This window comes from Salvelinus sp. IW2-2015, linkage group LG30 (genome assembly GCF_002910315.2).
Source record: "Salvelinus sp. IW2-2015 linkage group LG30, ASM291031v2, whole genome shotgun sequence".
NCBI classification, from domain to species: Eukaryota; Metazoa; Chordata; class Actinopteri; order Salmoniformes; family Salmonidae; genus Salvelinus; species Salvelinus sp. IW2-2015.
The window spans coordinates 19,449,474-19,467,138 of NC_036869.1; the positions used below are offsets into that span (position 1 = coordinate 19,449,474).

A 17,665-nucleotide genomic window follows, 5' to 3' on the forward strand; every position below is an offset into this window, starting at 1 on the left:
GGAGGCATCACTACTACCACTACTTCACCCAACCAGGTGTATCACTACACCACTAAGACTACTACCACCACCAGGAGGCATCACTACTACCACTACCATCACCACTCCACCACCAGGGGTATCACTACCACCACTAGCCCACTACCACCACCAGAGGCATCACTACTACCACTACCATACCACTACCACCACTACCACCACCAGGGGTATCACTACCACCACTAGCACTACTACACCACCAGGAGGCATCACTACTACCACTACATCACCACTACCACCACCAGGGGTATAACTACCACCACTAGCACACTACCACCACCAGGAGGCATCACTACTACCACTACCATCACCACTACCACCACTACCACCACCAGGGGTATCACTACCACCACTAGCACCACTACACCACCAGGAGGCATCACTACTACCACTACCATCACCACTACCACCCCCAGGGTATCACTACCACCACTAGCACCACTACCACCACCAGGAGGCATCACTACTACCACTTTACCATCACCACTACCCACCAGCAGGGGTATCACATACTGAGAACCACCACAGGGGATAAACTTACCCTCCAGGGGTATCACCACCACCACTACCACCACTACCCCCAGCAGGGGTATCACCACCACCACTACCATCACTACCCCCAGCAGGGGTATCACCACCACCACTACCATCACTACCACCAGCAGGGGTATCACCACCACCACTACCATCACCACTACCACCACCACCAGGGGGCATCAGTACCACCACCACCACCACCAGTCAGTGACTCACCCTGCTGAGGGCCAGTAGGAAGTCCATGCCCCCGGAGTGGCCCAGGCATTGCCTGATCTTCCAGTACACCAGGTGCTCCCAGGAGAACACCAGCAGACTGAGCCCCATGGCCACCAGCAGCATGTAGAAGACGCCCGCCATGTTGTCGATGTCCAACTTGGAGCTCATCACCTCAATCTTGTCGTTGTGACAGATCCCAGAGAGCCACAGGCGCTCAAGCATGTCGATCTCGTCTGGCGGGGGAGAAGAGGGGCCGGAAGGCAAATAAAAAACAACGAGAAGGTGTTATCTGCCTTTGTTATGAGACAAGCAGTGTTTTATACCTGAAAGGGGGGAGCTGGAAGAGATGATGCATGGCGGGGGGCGAAGCGAGAATGAGGGAGAGAGGAAGAGAGGGAGAGGCAGAGAGAGAGGCAGAGAGAGAGAGACAAGGAGAGACAGGGAGAGAGACAGGGAGAGACAGGGAGAGAGAGAGGAGGGGAGATAGAAGCTGCACAGCTTTGATGGAGGTCTGAAATGGCCAGGATACAGAATGTCCCATGCTAAGAGTGACCCCGACAGTGCTTCAAGATGAAAGGAAGCGGACACTGATAGGACTCCGCACACTAATCATCAGTACCTTATCAAAAACAACTGTTACACTGTCAAGGAGTAATGAAGGAAAAGCCAGAGCTTGTACTCAGTGGAGAGCAGATAACGTGCAGTGAAATGACAGCCACATCTGTGAGCTAAAGCCCTCTGCATTGCAAGAGGAGCTACTTAAAGGAAGTTTTAAAATCCCTGTTCATTATAACACTGAAACATTCAACTATATTAACCTTAGGTTAATTTCCCCTTGTGGGACACCCAATTGTAAAGCCCAAGGTACGTGGATTAGAAAAACAGGAATTAACCATGTTGACTGGAATGTCATAATCCACTCCAATAAAACACAATAAAAAGGATTCTACCAAACAAAAATATTCTTCCAAGAATGTGTAGCTAAGAATTCACAGTCAGAGAGTTAGTGATCTGTCTGATTACATTTTTACATTTGAGTCACTTATCAGACACTCTTATGCAAGGTGATTTACAGTTAGAGCAAACCATCTTAAAATAGCTGGGTGAGACAACCACATATTTCAGTCATAGTACGTACATTCTTCCTTAATAAAGTAGCTATCAGCCCAAGTCAGTGCTAGTAGGGGGGGGTGGGGGGGTGAAGTGCAAATGTTGGTTCACGAAAATCACTATACTTAACTGCCAATTGTGTTTTCAACAATGGATTCTAATTTGCATGATCATAAACTGTGGCAGACTCCTAATCTCATGCATCATGTTTCAATAAGCACCTCCGTCCCCCGCTCTCTTTCACATTCAGCCCTGAATCACGACGGCAGCCTGAAGTCAGGGCTTCATAAAGCCGCTTTGAGATCTTCACAAAGGCCGCTGAACTGAGACGGAGCTGCAACATCCTCGCCGTTAGCGAAGGAATAACCCCGCCGTATAAATCACAGCACCAGAGCGATTGAGTGACAGAAAAAAAGATGTATTATAGAAAGAAAAAGTCCCATAATAGGAAGACCAATTGTAACGTTAACAATACAACGTATGATACAGTACTGGAGAATACATGTATGGAATCTTTAAGACCTCGTATAATGTGATGATTAGTGAAACATTCTGGGGTGGCTGCACAGACCCAGATTAGGCCTACAAGTCCTCATGCACTAAATGTTAACTAGAGAATCACCGTTGCAGTCCATGTTAATGCTTCATCTGGGTCACAACCACCCATAATAAATCCAACATTCAACATTCGTTTACTGTCTTACAGTACGGCAAGCCTCCTGTAAAACAGAGTGTGTAGGCCCACTGTAAGACATACAGGTAACTGCCAAAATAATGGAAACACTTGAGGAAATAAGGGAGGCGAAGTATATTGAAAGCAGGTGCTTCCACACAGGTGTGGTTCCTGAGTTAATTAAGTCATTCAAATCCCATCATGCTTAGGGTCATGCATAAAAATGCTGGGCAGGCCATTATTTTGGCTACCATGGCTATGCCCCCATAGGATGACAATGCACCCGTCCACAGGGCACGAGTGGTCACTGAATGGTTTGTTGACCATGTAAACCATATGCCATGGCCATCTCAGACCAGATCTCGACCCAACTGAATTAAGCAGTAAGTACTGCAGGAAAGTGTATTTTTTCTCTCACTTCAATCCACCACCAAAAAGCAGAGACATAGATTGATGCTGCCAGCCCGCCACTAACAAGCCAGCACATTTATCAACTTCTCCTGCCTGTCCCCAATCCCTCTCTCCCTCGTCCATCTCTCCCCCACTCCTCTTTCTCTCCTCACCGTCTCCAACCAGCTGCAGTAGGGCCAAGTCCACGGGGCGTTTCCAGCGGGTGTTCTTATGCAGGGCGATGCCATAACCCGTGGTGGCGAACACCTTGCCCGAGCCAATGGTCATCACCTTACAGCCCTCGTCCTTCCGCGCCATGTAGTTTAGCACAGCCGCATCATAGATGAAGGCATCTAGTTTACTGACGGGGAGGGAGGGTGGGAGGGAGGGAGGGGAGAAAGAGAAGAGGGGATGAGGGTGAAATGATAAGTGAGAATGTGAGGTTTAATAACACGGTACGTCAAGTCCGGGTGAGGACTAAGCTTCTGGTGGTCAAGTCGTCTTGGGGAAGTGTCTCTCCTCCGCCTGAGGCGCACAACTTGTTACGTCTACTCTAATGCTTCCAACATGATAAGTGTGTGTGTGTTTTATCTAATGTAAGCATAATTCATACAGTAGTTTGCACTATAAACCCCAGCAGAGACATAAACACACATACAGTAGGACAGGACTGCATGAGGAGATAACTGTTGCTAAGAGGCTGCTATGCTGGGTCATGTTCATTAGGGCACACAACAGAAAACCTATTAAAAAAATGTTTTACAACGGAAAGACGATAATGAGCGTTTCTTATTGGACAAGTCTAGGTAGTCCCTCCATGTTTCAGGCTGTTTTCTTCCGTTTGGTGCCTAATGAACATGGTCCTGGTTGAATGCAATGAAATGAACGGGGTGTCATCTTCAGAAACACACAAACTGACCCAGTCTTGAGGTTGTCGATGGCCTCCTCCACGCCTTTCTGGTTGTTGCGGATCATGAAGTTGTGCATGTTGGCGTAGTTGCTGCGGATGTTCTCCTCNATCATGAAGTTGTGCATGTTGGCGTAGTTGCTGCGGATGTTCTCCTCCGTGCTCCCGTTGGGGACGGTGCCAAATCGGAGCGGGGGGTACTGCTCAGTGGGCTGCTGGAACTGAGGGGATAGAGGAGGAACTAGAGGTTGATGTGGGGATTCAGGGTAAAAGTTGAGTGACAAGAGTACATTACATCGTAAATAATGCATGCATAGAGATCTAAGGAAGTTGGACAGGTGGGCAATACCCCAAGCAGCGTGTCATTAAATCAAAGAGCTGCCAAAACGCAAGAACATTTGAAAAGATTGCGGCTCAAATCTCCAACACCAACTCAGCAAGTTGAGCGTCTATCTTTTGAGATGTTATTGTGATTTTTGGCTGTGCTGTCCAGTGCCCACCCAACGTCCTTAGAGCTCATGTAAAAAGGCCTCTTCTATTTCCCCTCCCAAAGAGAATTCTTAGTACAGAGATCTTCAGAAAGGGAGAGAATTTAGAGGGATGAAAGTTAGAGATGGATCAATGCATAAGTTGTCTGAAGGTGGCAGCAGAATTACCACTAGACCAACCTTCAGCACAACAAAAAACGTCTACTTTTATTGACTTCCAGGCGCTACCCTGAAGCATGCACTTGCACATTCCCGTCATGGATTAACAATAATGGAGACTCCCTCCAGCCAATGCCTTCACCAATCCATAGACATAGACAGGTAATGTGCAAGTGGGAAAAAGTGAGGCACCGCTGTGGTATGGAAACAGACATTATGGCCATCTTGGCCTTGGATCAAAAGGGCCTCCTCACTCACACACCTTCTTGTCGCTGAGGCCAGACACCGTGTCGATGTACTCCTCCTGGATCATGAAGGCTGCCAGGTTGGCCGTGTAGGAGGCCAGGAAGATGACAGCGAAGAAGGCCCACACCAGCACCATGATCTTACTAGTGGTTCCTCTGGGGTTCTCCACAGGCACTGAGTTATTGAAGACCAGAGCCCACAGCAGCCAGATAGACTTCCCTATGGTGAATTTAGAGCCCCCTGTCTCTGGATAGAGAGAGATAAGGGGGACAGACAGAGGGGGGAGTGGGAGAGACAGTGAGTGAGAAAGAAAGAGAAAAAGAGAGAGAGCGAGAGAAATGGACATTGAATGGAAAAGAAATATCCCCAGGGTACTCACAATGGCATATAACTCATCACGACCACTTAAATTGCTTCAATGGTGATAACCTGAAATAATAATGACCGTACTGTAATAAATGACTTACTCTTTGCACTTTGCAGGCTGCGGTTGTAGCCAACAGGGCTGAAGAACTCGAAAATAAAGACTGTGACGGCGACCACGGACAGGCACATGACGAACATCATCACCCACACAGCTGGGCTGTACGGCTCTGAAACATCACATCACAAAGACATGGGTTCTGTCCCAAGGTTCTCACTCGCTTGCTACTTAGAATGAAGCTATGGATGCATGCCAAATTGCCCTAAAAATTATCAAAAACTCCAGCCACCCTAGTCATAGACTGTTCTCTCTGCTACCACACGGCAAGCGGTACCGGAGCGCCAAGTCTAGGACCAAGAGGCTTCTAAACAGCTTCTACCCACAAGCCATAAGACTCCTGAACAGCTAATCAAATGGCTACCCAGACTATTTGCATTTCCCCCCCCCTCTTTTACACCGCTGCTACTCTCTATTATCTATGCATAGTCACTTTAATATACCTACAGTAGGTACAGTACTTCGACTAACCGGTGCCCCCGCACATTGACTCTGTATCGGTACCCGCTGTATATAGTCTCGCTATTGTTATTTTACTCTTGTTCCTTGTATTTCTTATTCATATTTTTTAAACTGCATTGTTGGTTAGGGGCTTGTAAGTAAGAATACAACATTCGGCGCATGTGACTAACAACATTTGATTTGATTTGAAATGACACCCTACGGGCCATCGTCAAAATAGGTACCCTACAATTTCCTATATACAGTGGGGTCTGAAATGATTGACACCCTGGAAAAAGATCAGCAATAGTGATTGTATAAAATAAATAATTCAAAAACTGAGCTATGTTGTACGCTCCAAAAAAATTGGGAAATTATATTATTTTATACTAATACAATTGCCCAGAGAAAGAGATGTTATTGAATAAGTAATACAAAAAAATATCAACAAGGTAGGAGTCTAAATTATTGACACCCCTAAAGATTTTTGGTCCCATATTCCGAGAACGCAATGACTATATCAAGCTTGTGGCTCTACAAACAAGTTGGATGCATTTGCAGTTATTTTTGGTTTTGTTTCAGATTATTTTGTGCCCAATAGAAATTTATGGTAAATAATGTATTGTGTTTTTTTGGAGTCACTTTTACTGTAAAAAAGAATAGAATATGTTTCTAAACACTTCTACGTGAATGTGGGTGCTACCATGATTATGGATAATCCTGAATGAATCGTGAATAATGATGAGTGAGAAAGTTACAGAGGGTCAAAGATCATACCCCCAAGACATGCTAACCTCCCCTGTTATTGGTAATGGTGAGAGGTTAGCATGTCTTGGGGTATTGTCTTTGACCCTCTGTAACTTTCATTATTCACGATTCATTCCGGATTATCTGTAATCCTGGTAGCGTGCACATTAATGTAGAAGTGTTAAGAAACATTATATTCTTATTTACAATAAAAGTGACTCCAAAATGACACAATACATCATTCACTATGAATTTCTATTGGGCACAAAATAATTTGAAACACAATCAAAACAAACTGCAAATGCATCCAACATTGGAACACAGCGAGGAAGGGGAGGGGATTCTCCAAAAAAGCCATTCGCACACAAATACACTTGTGTCATAGGTAGGGATAGCTGGAACTTAAAGGGGTTGTTCTGCGGAAACATGATGTTGATTTGATACCTGTGAAGTAACGCTGTAATTACATGTATTATTGTGTTTCATGAAATTAACAAAAAAAAATGTTATTACACAAGTGGAATAAGGAACTGTCTTTAAAGAATTTTTGGAGGTTCAGATTCTGTCTGACTCAAGTCATATAGGAGTAACTTACAAGCTCAAAACAATTAAGGTCAAACCCAAGATGGATGACAAAATGGCTGATGGTCTCAAGAAAATGACCTTACAGAAAGGGTCAGGCTTGAAGATCCAAGATTTCCTTGGCAAGAGATTACTCTGGGCTCAGGCCAGCTAAGACATACTAAGACCAAGCCAGGAACCCTTAGGTTACAATCAAATCAGTGACCCTTGAATCAGACGAAATGGCCTTGGAGTAAAAAAAACTCCAGGTTGGGTACAGTACATGTCCAGATTGCCTACTAAATCTTACTTGACAGATAGATAAACATCCATGTTTGAAGCGGATCATTCAGAGGGAAAAACGACATACAGTATGTGCTGTTTGAGTGTCTGAAACTAAGACCACATCCAGTCTGTGCTACTTGAGTCGATGGCTGAACGAGCTTGTTTTACTTACAGCACAGCCGCCTCCTATGGCCAGATTACTGTGTAATACTGAGTCATATCTGATGAGCTGCCATTACACACTGTATTATCTAAGATCTGGCTGCAGATATAGACGTACCATCACGTCTCAATCGATGGCTGTAGGATTAAAATGTCGGCCTTGTCTGCAGACTGAGTCTCTGTCTCTACATGCTCGGGAAAAGTCTGGAATTATGCTAACGCGATTTGAAATGTAGAGGTGTTATCTTAGAGACATATTTCACTCTGAAATATCTTCACCCTTCATTATCGAGGGGGGGGGGGCATAGCCCATTGGAATAGTGAATTTCACCAAAGGCTACAGTGAAAAATACAAGAAAAAAAGAAAATATCGACGTGTTTATGGCCTTTGTTTGAGATGCCTGTGAAACCATGCTTGACAACTTTGATACTAAACCAAGAGGGAGAAATCAAGGTTTTCCTTGTTAATGGGGGGGGTAACATTGGTTGGGGTATGTCAGGTATTGTGTGTTACAATAGACTCTTCATAGCCCATCATAGGCCCTTCATAGCCCGTCATATGCCCTTCATAGGCCTTCATAAGCTCTTAGTCAGCCCTGCTCACCAAGGAAGGCCGACGGCGAGACGGTGCCGTTGCTACGGGAGACCATGACGCTGATGCCCGTCTCCACGAAGGGCACGGAGCGAACTCCACAGCCTCTGACCTCTCCTTGTTGACGGTCAGGGAGCCAATGGCCATGTCGGCCCGTTTATAAACCACCTGGTGGGCGGGAGGGGAAACTGCCAGTTAGGAACAGAAAAAAATGGCCCATTCACCGTTCACAGGCATTCACTTCCAGCTGTTCAGTAGTAAAATGGTTACGTTAATGAGATCCGAGAGTGAGTTGTGCAACTGAGGAGCCTCCCACGTGGGGGAAAATAGGACACCTGCACCTGGTAGTAGCAGCAGTCTAGCCACCCGGTGGCTGTATAAAACACAGCAACACACCCTTAGCTGTGCTGTCACTGTGAATGTGGGTTGACACATCCCCATCTCTTCTCTGTTAGCCACCCGTATTAATCCCGGCACCCAGAGGGGATTGTCTTCCCTGGAAATAGCGAGGCATTTGCCCAAGACTCCACGCCCAACACTCCCGAGTTACTTCCCATGGGAATACTAATCTATTTGACAGTTCTTGGTCTCATTCTGTCTTTCCCGTTTACCTTTCAGGGGATTTTGAGGAGCGAATTGCATCGGCCACCGTCCTGAACAACGTTTATTTGAATCACGAAATGAAAAGAGAGAAAGAAGATAACAATGACCCTGACCTCCCCGACCCATGCCTCTTCCACTTCGCCCATCACTCCCCCTCTTCCCGTGTCTTTTTGCCCATTGGTCACCAGGTAGAGGTCATAGGAGAAGCCCACTATTTTGGCCAATCGCTTGAGGACGTCAATGCAGAAGCCTTTGCAGCAGTGCTTCGATGATTTCTCATCCACCGGCACACTGTGGTTACAGATAGAGCGAGGGAGGGAGGGAAGGAGAGAAAGACAGGGAGGGAGATGTTAGAGACAGGAGGCAGAGGAAAGAGAGAAACAGAAGGGAGACACAGAAGGGCAAGGAGGAATGTATGAATTATTAGCGAGAGCTGTAGTTGCTGGATCAATACTGCCTGTAGTTGGACTGCTCAGTTTTAGAGAAGGGAGGCATATCAGAACAGACAGGAGAGGAGGAGGAGGACTGCATAAAAACTGGATTAATTGTCATTTTTCAGGGTGGGTTATCCTCAGCAGGGGATGAGGAGATTTAACAGGGCATACTCTCAAGCATGTAGCTTTACAATAGGAATGTCGACAGAAAAAGCCTAATGACATATTAAAAGTTAAGTTTAACTGGGCAAATATCAATGTGTGGTCCCTCCCTGTATGCCCACTATGATAACCAACCAGGCAGCGCAGGTGTTGCGATGCCAATGGAATGTTAAAAGCAGGCTGATTAACCGGGGCAATCTCCCTGAGCCAATACAATTGATGGAACTTTCAGCAGGCCTTGTTACCAGGCATCAGAGACAGGCTGGGAACACATAACACACTAACAGACCTCCAGAGACCAGGACAGACTGTGAAACACCGAGTGAGAATTTATAAAAGAGGACAAGAGAGAATGAACAACAGCATGTCAATGAAAAAAAATGGCAAAACATGTGGTTACTGGTTAGACTACGCTGCATCCCAAACATGTAAGGTATTTTAATATTTCAAAGTATATTTCTACCTTGTGTGTAGAGAGCTCTTTGTCAAAATCTATAGTAGAGCAATGAAGCTGATGATGTCATAGGGTCACTGGGCACCATTGTGGCGCATGGCATAGATTTACTTTGACAATTATAAAGACATTTTAAAAGTTTAAAGGGTTTATTACTTATTTACTGCAATTCAGTTGCTAAATCTTTACAAATTCCCTGCAATTCTTATCCCTGAATGGCTTGAGGGGAGGGAATGTAACCATGTGACATCATAGGTAGAGTGGAGTAAAACATTGTATTTGAAACACACTCTCAATAAACGATATCAATACTGAGGAGCAACATGGCCAACCACAATTATCATTTTTGTATTACCCTTTACGCTTATGATAGTTACAACATTTAAACTATGTTGGTTACATGTTGGTCATGGTAAAAATATCTACATGGTTAGACCAGGGTCAGTCATGGTTAAACATCTGCATGGTTAGACCATGGTCAGTCATGGTTAAATATCTACATGGTTAGACCAGGGTAGGTCATGGTTAAATATCTCCATGGTTAGACCAGGGTAGGTCATGGTTAAATACATCCGTCCCAGTAGCAGGCCTTACTTGGTGGTGTTGAGCGGTAGTCTGCAGGGCACCGAGTCCCGGATGCAGGAGTTGGTGCCTGGGTCAGCTGGCTCCATCAAATGACAACGGGCCCTTCCTCCAGGGTGACCACCTTGAGGTGCTGGTGTCATCCAGCGGCTTGAGGAAGGAGCCGTAGCGTGAAAAGGGCTGGATAATGAGATCCAGAACCGTTCTGCCACGTGCCAACCTGCAAGGAGATCATTAGAGCCATTTAGGAAGTACAGTTGAAGTCGGAAGTTTACATACACCTTAGCCAAATATTTAAACTCAGTTTCTCACAATTCCTGACATTTAATCCTAGTAACATTCCCTGTCTTAGGTCAGTCAGGATCACCAATTTATTTTAAGAATGTGAAATGTCAGAATAATAGTAGAGAGAATGATTTATTTCAGCTTTTATTTCTTTCATCACATTCCCAGTGGCTCGGAAGTTTACATACACAATTAGTATTTGGTATAATTGCAGTTAATGTTTAACTTGGGTCAAACATTTCGGGTAGCCTTCACAAGCTTCCCACATAATTTGGTGACTTTGGCCCATTCCTCCTGACAGAGCTGGTGTAACGGAGTCAGGATTGTAGCCCTCCTTGCTCGCACACATTTTCAGTTCTGCCACAAATGTTCTATAGGATTGAGGTCCGGGTTTGTGATGGCCACTCCATACACTTGACTTTGTTGTCCTTAAGCTATTTTCCCAAATTTGGAAGTATGCTTGGGGTCATTGTCCGTGGAACCCATTTGCAACCAAGCTTTAACTTCCTGACTGATGTTTGAGATGTTGCTTAATATATCCACAAATAATTTCTTTCCTCATGATGCCATCTATTTTGTGAAGTGCACCAGTCTCTCCTGCAGCAAAGCACCCCCACAACATGATGCTGCCACCCCCGTGCTTCACGGTTGGGATGGTGTCTTCGGCTTGCAGGCCTCCTCGCTTTTCCTCCAAACATAACGATGGAACATTAGGCCAAACAGTTCTATATTTGTTTTCATCAGACCAGAGGACATTTCTCCAAAAATTACAATCTTTGTCCCCATGTGCAGTTGCAAACGGTAGTCTGGCTTTTTTATGGCGGTTTTGAAGCAGTGGCTTCTTCCTTGCTGAGCGGCCTTTCAGGTTATGTCGATATAGGACTCGTTTTACTGTGGATATAGAACCTTTTGTACCTGTTTCCTCCAGCATCTTCACAAGGTCCTTTGCTGTTGTTCTGGGATTGATTTGCACTTTTCGCACCACAGTACATTAATCTCTAGGAGACAGAACGCGTCTCCTTCCTGAGCGGTATGACGGCTGTGTGGTCCCATGGTGTTTATACTTGCGTACTATTGTTTGTACAAATGAACGTAGTACCTTCAGGCGTTTGGACATTGCTCCCAAGGATGAACCAGACTTGTGGAGATCTACAATTTTTTTTCTGAGGTCTTGGCTGATTTATTTAGATTTTCTCATGATGTCAAGCAAAGAGGCACTGAGTTTGAAGGTAGTCCTTGAAATACATCCACAGGTACACCTCCAATTGACTCAAATGATGTCAATTAGCCTATCAGAAGCTTCTAAAGCCATGACATAATTTTCTGGAATTTTCTAAGCTGTTTAAAGGCACAATCAACTTAGTGTATGTAAACTTCTGACCCATTGGAATTGTGATACAGTGAATTATAAGTGAAATAATCTGTCTGTAAACAATTGTTGGAAAAATTACTTGTGTCAGGCACAAAGTAGATGTCCTAACCGACTTGCCAAAACTATAGTTTGTTAACAAGAAATTTGTAGAGTGGTTGAAAAACGAGTTTTAATGACTCCAACCTAAGTGTATGTAAACGTCCGACTTCAACTGTATATGGATCGTGAGGAGGAAAAAGGAAACCTTTGTGCGATGCACACTTCTCTTTTGTTCACTGCGTCGGTTTGCGGTAAGTGTGGCATGTACTAAACACTTGAGAGTGTTTCGGTGTCTCGGCGGTCAAGCTTACATTGGAGACTGCATACTGGGGAAAAATAAAAACCAGAAGTGAACGCAACCTGTGTTGAAGTGATTCACTAATGAATTCAAGTGAGTGCTTTGAGAGAACCATTTCCTCAGTTCTTCTTCAGGGTTACTTGAACTTGTCAGGTTCTAATATCACCACAATGTATTAGACGTATACCTGTCGACCATGGAATGGCCTACACGTTTATATTATTATCCTAATATTTGGAATCAGGGTTATTTTATACTATAGGGAACAGTAAGTTACAGTATTTACGGATCTATGGAGACTACAGACGCACAGTATATAATTTGTGGTCATGTGTAAACGTGTATCCGACCAATACAATACGATTTGATTTGAAGCGGTCAGACTTTTTCCATTACATAATGTGGTCTCGGGTCAAAAATTGGTCCCAGAGCTCAATCGTCCACTGTTTGTTCACTCACCCTTACTGATCAGAGCCCAGAGCACTCAGAGAAGATAGGAAATTAACTGAAGGAGCACTACTACAGAGTCCATGTTATCATACAGCTGCAACTGGGTCAGATTATCCCACCTTGACAGTACGGAGGCATATCACGGTTCATGCTGAACAAATTCCTCCTGTTGTGAATGGATATCATGGAATCCCCAGGCCTTGAGGCAACAATGTGGGTAAACGTACAGAGTGCTGAAAGGTTAGTTGAAAACAGCAGGAATGGAGTGAATGGAGAGCTGAGGCAAGTGCATGGGCTTTCTCTCTCTCGGGGGAACAAACATTAGACGTTGAGTTAGCCAGTTAACAAAAGCTAACATGGTTGGCAAAACGTTAAATAAGGAGTAAGTAGACACATCCGATGGACTGTGATAGTGCGGTAAGGGTGGTTAGCAAGTTGAGGGGAGAGAGTGTGTGTACGTGTGCAGGAGGATAAGTTAGCCAGACTTGATGGGTGTGAAATGGTGGTTAGCGAGCGTGTCAGATAATTAGCGGTTAGCACGCTAACTCACTGACCTCCTCCCAGCCTTTCCCCTCGGAGTAGGAAATCACATCCAGCACTGGATTGGACAGGTAGCCGTCACTGTTGAACGAGTAGTCCCGGCCACTCAGCGTAATGTTACTGAAAAACCTGGAAGACAGGAAAGGGAGTGTGGGAATGGCAGACAGAAAGAAATAGAAACAGGGAAACAGAGAGAATAGAGAGGCACACGAAACAACTTTCAGCACAGACAGACAGAGAAACTGAGAAACAGGAGACGGAAAAACAGAGAAACGGAGTGGCATGCTAGACTTTCAGTAAGATTCAAGTTTTAGCTGGAAGTGACAGGGAAGGCGATGAGAGAGTGGCAGAGCGAGAGAGAGAGAGGCAGCGAGAGTGGGAGAGCGAGAGAGGGAACGAGAGAAGCAGGGGACACTTAATACTAGATATCTTTCATGTGTCTTCAGCTGCAAGCTTTGTAGTTGAAAGACTAGAGTGGCAGAGTGGCAGGGTGAGAGACAGCAGGATGCAGGTGGGCAGTTAGGCACTTCACTAAAGATCTCTCTATGTCCCAAGCTGCTTGTTATTATGTTCCAGCCATGTACAGTTACAGGTAGCTACGTGACATGAAATGTAAATAAATCAATTACTTGATGAATAAAACATGTGAGCTCGCCTTTTGGAGTAGCCAAAGTTCTGCAAACGGCGAGTAGTTTCTGCTTATCACATGAATAATGTGCAGAAATTGTGAGTGGTTGAGATTTGCAAAGACAGCAGTATGCAGCGATGTAGGGTAGGCAGGCTATTTTCCATAGTCTTCAACGCATCTGTATCGCGTTGATATCGATAGTGCTAATGGTTTCCCAGCCCTACCCTGATAATCAGGGGTAAAAGCTATAGAGCAAACTACACTAGCTGTTGGCTTTCATGTTTTTCATGTTGCTGTTAGAGGCAGTCTGTCGGTCGGTTACAGAATCTGAGATGCTTCTGTGTCACCATGACAACACTGCACCTAAAAGCACCATTCACAGAGGACGCCAGTCAGATAGAATGTTAAAAAACCAACGGCGGTTCACTTTTTCTCTCCCTTCCTTCAAAAGGCATTTGGAATCTTGTCGTCAGCGCTTTCTTGTTTTCGTGATGCAGCAATCGCTGATTGAAGATGCCCTCATTTCCTTTCATCCAGCCATTATTTATACGAGGCTGTCACATAGAAAGCCTACCACGTAATATGAGATGTTTATCTGCGTCTCACCCACTGCCCTCTCTCGAACTTCACAAGAGTATTGAGCTGAATTATGACCTATAATTTATGGGTATTTCTAGATCATATAGTAGGAGAAATTATTCACATTCTGGCACATGATAAGACAGGCTGGAGCCCTACTTCTAGGGCTGTGCTGATCTTCCTATCCTTCCTGTTGCTACTGTATACAGTATATGAGGGGCAATAATGGAATGCAAAGTAATGGAATGCAATGCAAATGAGCTAGAAGGCTGTATATGTTTATTAAGGCTGTATGAAGGAGTCACAAAGGGCATTAGAACTTTTCACACATGATTTGTCCAACCAAGCCTATAAAGAGAATACTGACGGCAAACAGAAATCCAATAGAAAGCAGAAAAAAATGAAAGCAGAAAACACCCTCGGTCTCTATTCTACATTCAAATGATTATTTCATGGTTTGGAAAAATAGAGGAGAAATTCTGCTGACAAACACAAAACTATTCAGAAGTTGCTTTTCTTATAAGATGAAGAAAGACAATGTGTTAATGTTAGCGCTCACTTGAACTCTGCAATGCCGCGGATCTCTCTGGGTGAGTGCCATGTTGTCATGGCGACACACCGTCATTGACATTACATGTGTTTCCACTGATGCCGAAACATTGTGAGGTGAACAAGCTACGGAATATTTGAATATAGATTTGTCTCTCGCACCGTAACAAAGACAACTCATAATGGCTAATTCATTCAGACAGAGAAAGATGGAGGGGGGAATAGAGAGCGCAAGAGAGAAAGAGAGAGAGAGAGAGAGAGAGAGAGGGAGAGAGAGTAGACAGGAAAGAGAGAGAGAGAGGGAGAGAGAGAGGGAGAGGGATAGGCAAAGTGGGAAAGCGAGTGAGAGAGAGTGATATGGGGAGTAGGGGTGAAGGGTTTGGGGTGGGGGGTTACTAGCTATTTAAACATCAGACGACATTCACATGAATGTACTCTCTTTAGAGCTGCATTTGCATGCCCCCCCTCCCCCCTTCTATTAGATTCTCCCATGCCTCACTGGTGCCAGCGCCTCCATTAGGAAACGGGACGGGTATGGGAACTGTTTGGTGTGTCCCTATGCTGTTGACAGTGCTCCTGCCATGATAGTGATGGCGCGGGAGATACAGAGAGAGGCCAGAAGAGCTTTGGTGGCTGGTTGGGTTCGTGGCTGTGTGTGACTGCCAATATTTATACCCTGCATTTGTATTTGAATTTATTAAGGATCCCCATTAGCATTAGGCAGCAGCTACTCTTCCTGGGATCCAGCAACATTAAGGCAGTTATGTACAATTTAAAATTGTATATAACACTTTTCACAACACATTAAGTGTGTGTGCCCTCAGGCCACTACTCTACTTCCACATATCTAAGCCACCACAATCAATTATCCTATTTACATGTAAAACGATGAAGCATCAGATCCCTTTTAGAGTCGGGCCAAGGGAGGAGAGAGATGGGGGGAAAAGGAAGAGAAGGTAAAGGGAAGAGACGGAGTGATGAGAAAAGGAGAGAATGAACCAGGGAGGAAGAGAAGAGAGAGAGAGAGAGGGTTGTGAAATGACAATAGATGGGAGAGCGTGGGAGGGAAGGAGGGAGGGAGGGAGGGATGGAGGGGAGAGAGAAGGAAATTAGATTGAGGATGAGATTGAATGGTGTAATAAAAACAAAGCATAAAGAGCATAGCGGTGGGAGAGATAGAGGGAGGAGAGAGGGGTGCAGGGATGACAGAGGAGCAGAGAGGTACGGAAGGGGATGCAGATGAAAGATAGAAAGAATTGTGAGAAAAAGAAGGGAGAGTGGTGAGAGGTAGATAATTGTAGTTTTACCTTGTCTGGTCAAATAAATGTATTAAAGAGACCCATTATAGCTGACACATCAAAAATGAATGAACAGTAGGTGGTAATTAATACATAAATTGGTACCATTTAGGCCTTTGGTAACAATTTACTGCCTTCAGAAAGTATTGACACCCCTTGAAATTGATTACATTGAGATTTCTTGTAATAATGTCAAAGTGGAATTATGTTTTTTGAAATTTGTACACATGAATAAAAAATGAAAAGCTGAAATGTCGTGTCAATAAATATGTAATTTCAATACGTATTGTTATGGCAAGTCAAAATAAGTTCAGGAGTAAAAATGTGCTTAACAAGTCACAATAGGTTGCATGGACTTACTTTGTGTGCGATAATAGTGTTTAACACGATTTTTTGAATGACTACCTCATCTCTGTACCCCACACATATTATCTGTAAGGTCCCTCAGTCAAGTAGTGAATTTCAAACACAGATTCAACCACAAAGACCAGGGAGGTTTTCCAATGACAGTAAAGAAGGGCACCTATTTGTAGGGTAAAAATAAGAAAAGCATACTTTTTAATATCCCTTTGAGCATGGTGAAGTTATTAATTACACTTTGGATGGCGTATCAATAAACCCAGTCACTACAAAGATTGTCACGTTCATTGAAAGGATCGGACCAAGGCGCAGCGTGCGTAGAGTTCCACATTCTTTAATAGTGAAACTTACAACAAAAACAACAAAGAATATAAGAAACGTGCAGTATTGCAGTGCACAAGGCAGCTATACAAAAACAAGATCCCACAACACAAACGAGGAAAATGGCTACCTAAATATGATCCCCAATCAGAGACAACGATAAACAGCTGTCTCTGATTGGGAACCATATCAGGCCAACATAGACATACAAAAACCCCTAGACATACAAAAAATCCTAGACATACAAAAACCCTAGACATACAAAAACTAGCGTACCCACCCTAGTCACACCCTGACCTAACCAAAATATATAGAAAAACAGAGATATCTAAGGTCAGGAAGTGACAAAGAAACAGGTGTCCTTCCTAACTCAGTTGCCAGAGAGGAAGGAAACCGCTCAGGGATTTCACCATGAAGCCAATGGTGACTATAAAACAGTTACATTGTTTAGTTACAGAGTTTAATGGTTGTTATAGGAGAAAACTGAGGATGGATCAACAACATTGTAGAAACTCAAAAAAACTAAACTAATTGACTGAGTGAAAAGATTGTACAGATTTTTTTTTTTTTTCAAAACATGTCTCCTGTTTGCAACAAGGCAATAAAGTAATACTGCAAAAAATTTGGCAAAGCAATTAACTTTTTGTCCTGAATTCAACACATTACTGAGTACCACT

General features: G+C 44.2%; 1 protein-coding gene across 1 annotated transcript in view; it reads right to left on the minus strand.

The window, feature by feature from the left end:
- LOC111954854 (glutamate receptor ionotropic, NMDA 2D-like) overlaps positions 1-17,665 on the minus strand; it is a 39,458-nt gene that overhangs the window by 5,466 nt on the left and 16,327 nt on the right. Inside the window, 13 exon segments of the mRNA XM_070436144.1 lie at positions 793-1,025; positions 3,139-3,326; positions 3,885-4,093; positions 4,782-5,011; positions 5,233-5,358; positions 8,047-8,125; positions 8,128-8,202; positions 8,775-8,928; positions 10,282-10,358; positions 10,361-10,407; positions 10,410-10,489; positions 12,203-12,291; positions 13,268-13,382. Of these exon segments, the coding sequence (XP_070292245.1) occupies positions 793-1,025; positions 3,139-3,326; positions 3,885-4,093; positions 4,782-5,011; positions 5,233-5,358; positions 8,047-8,125; positions 8,128-8,202; positions 8,775-8,928; positions 10,282-10,358; positions 10,361-10,407; positions 10,410-10,489; positions 12,203-12,291; positions 13,268-13,382 (1,702 nt within the window).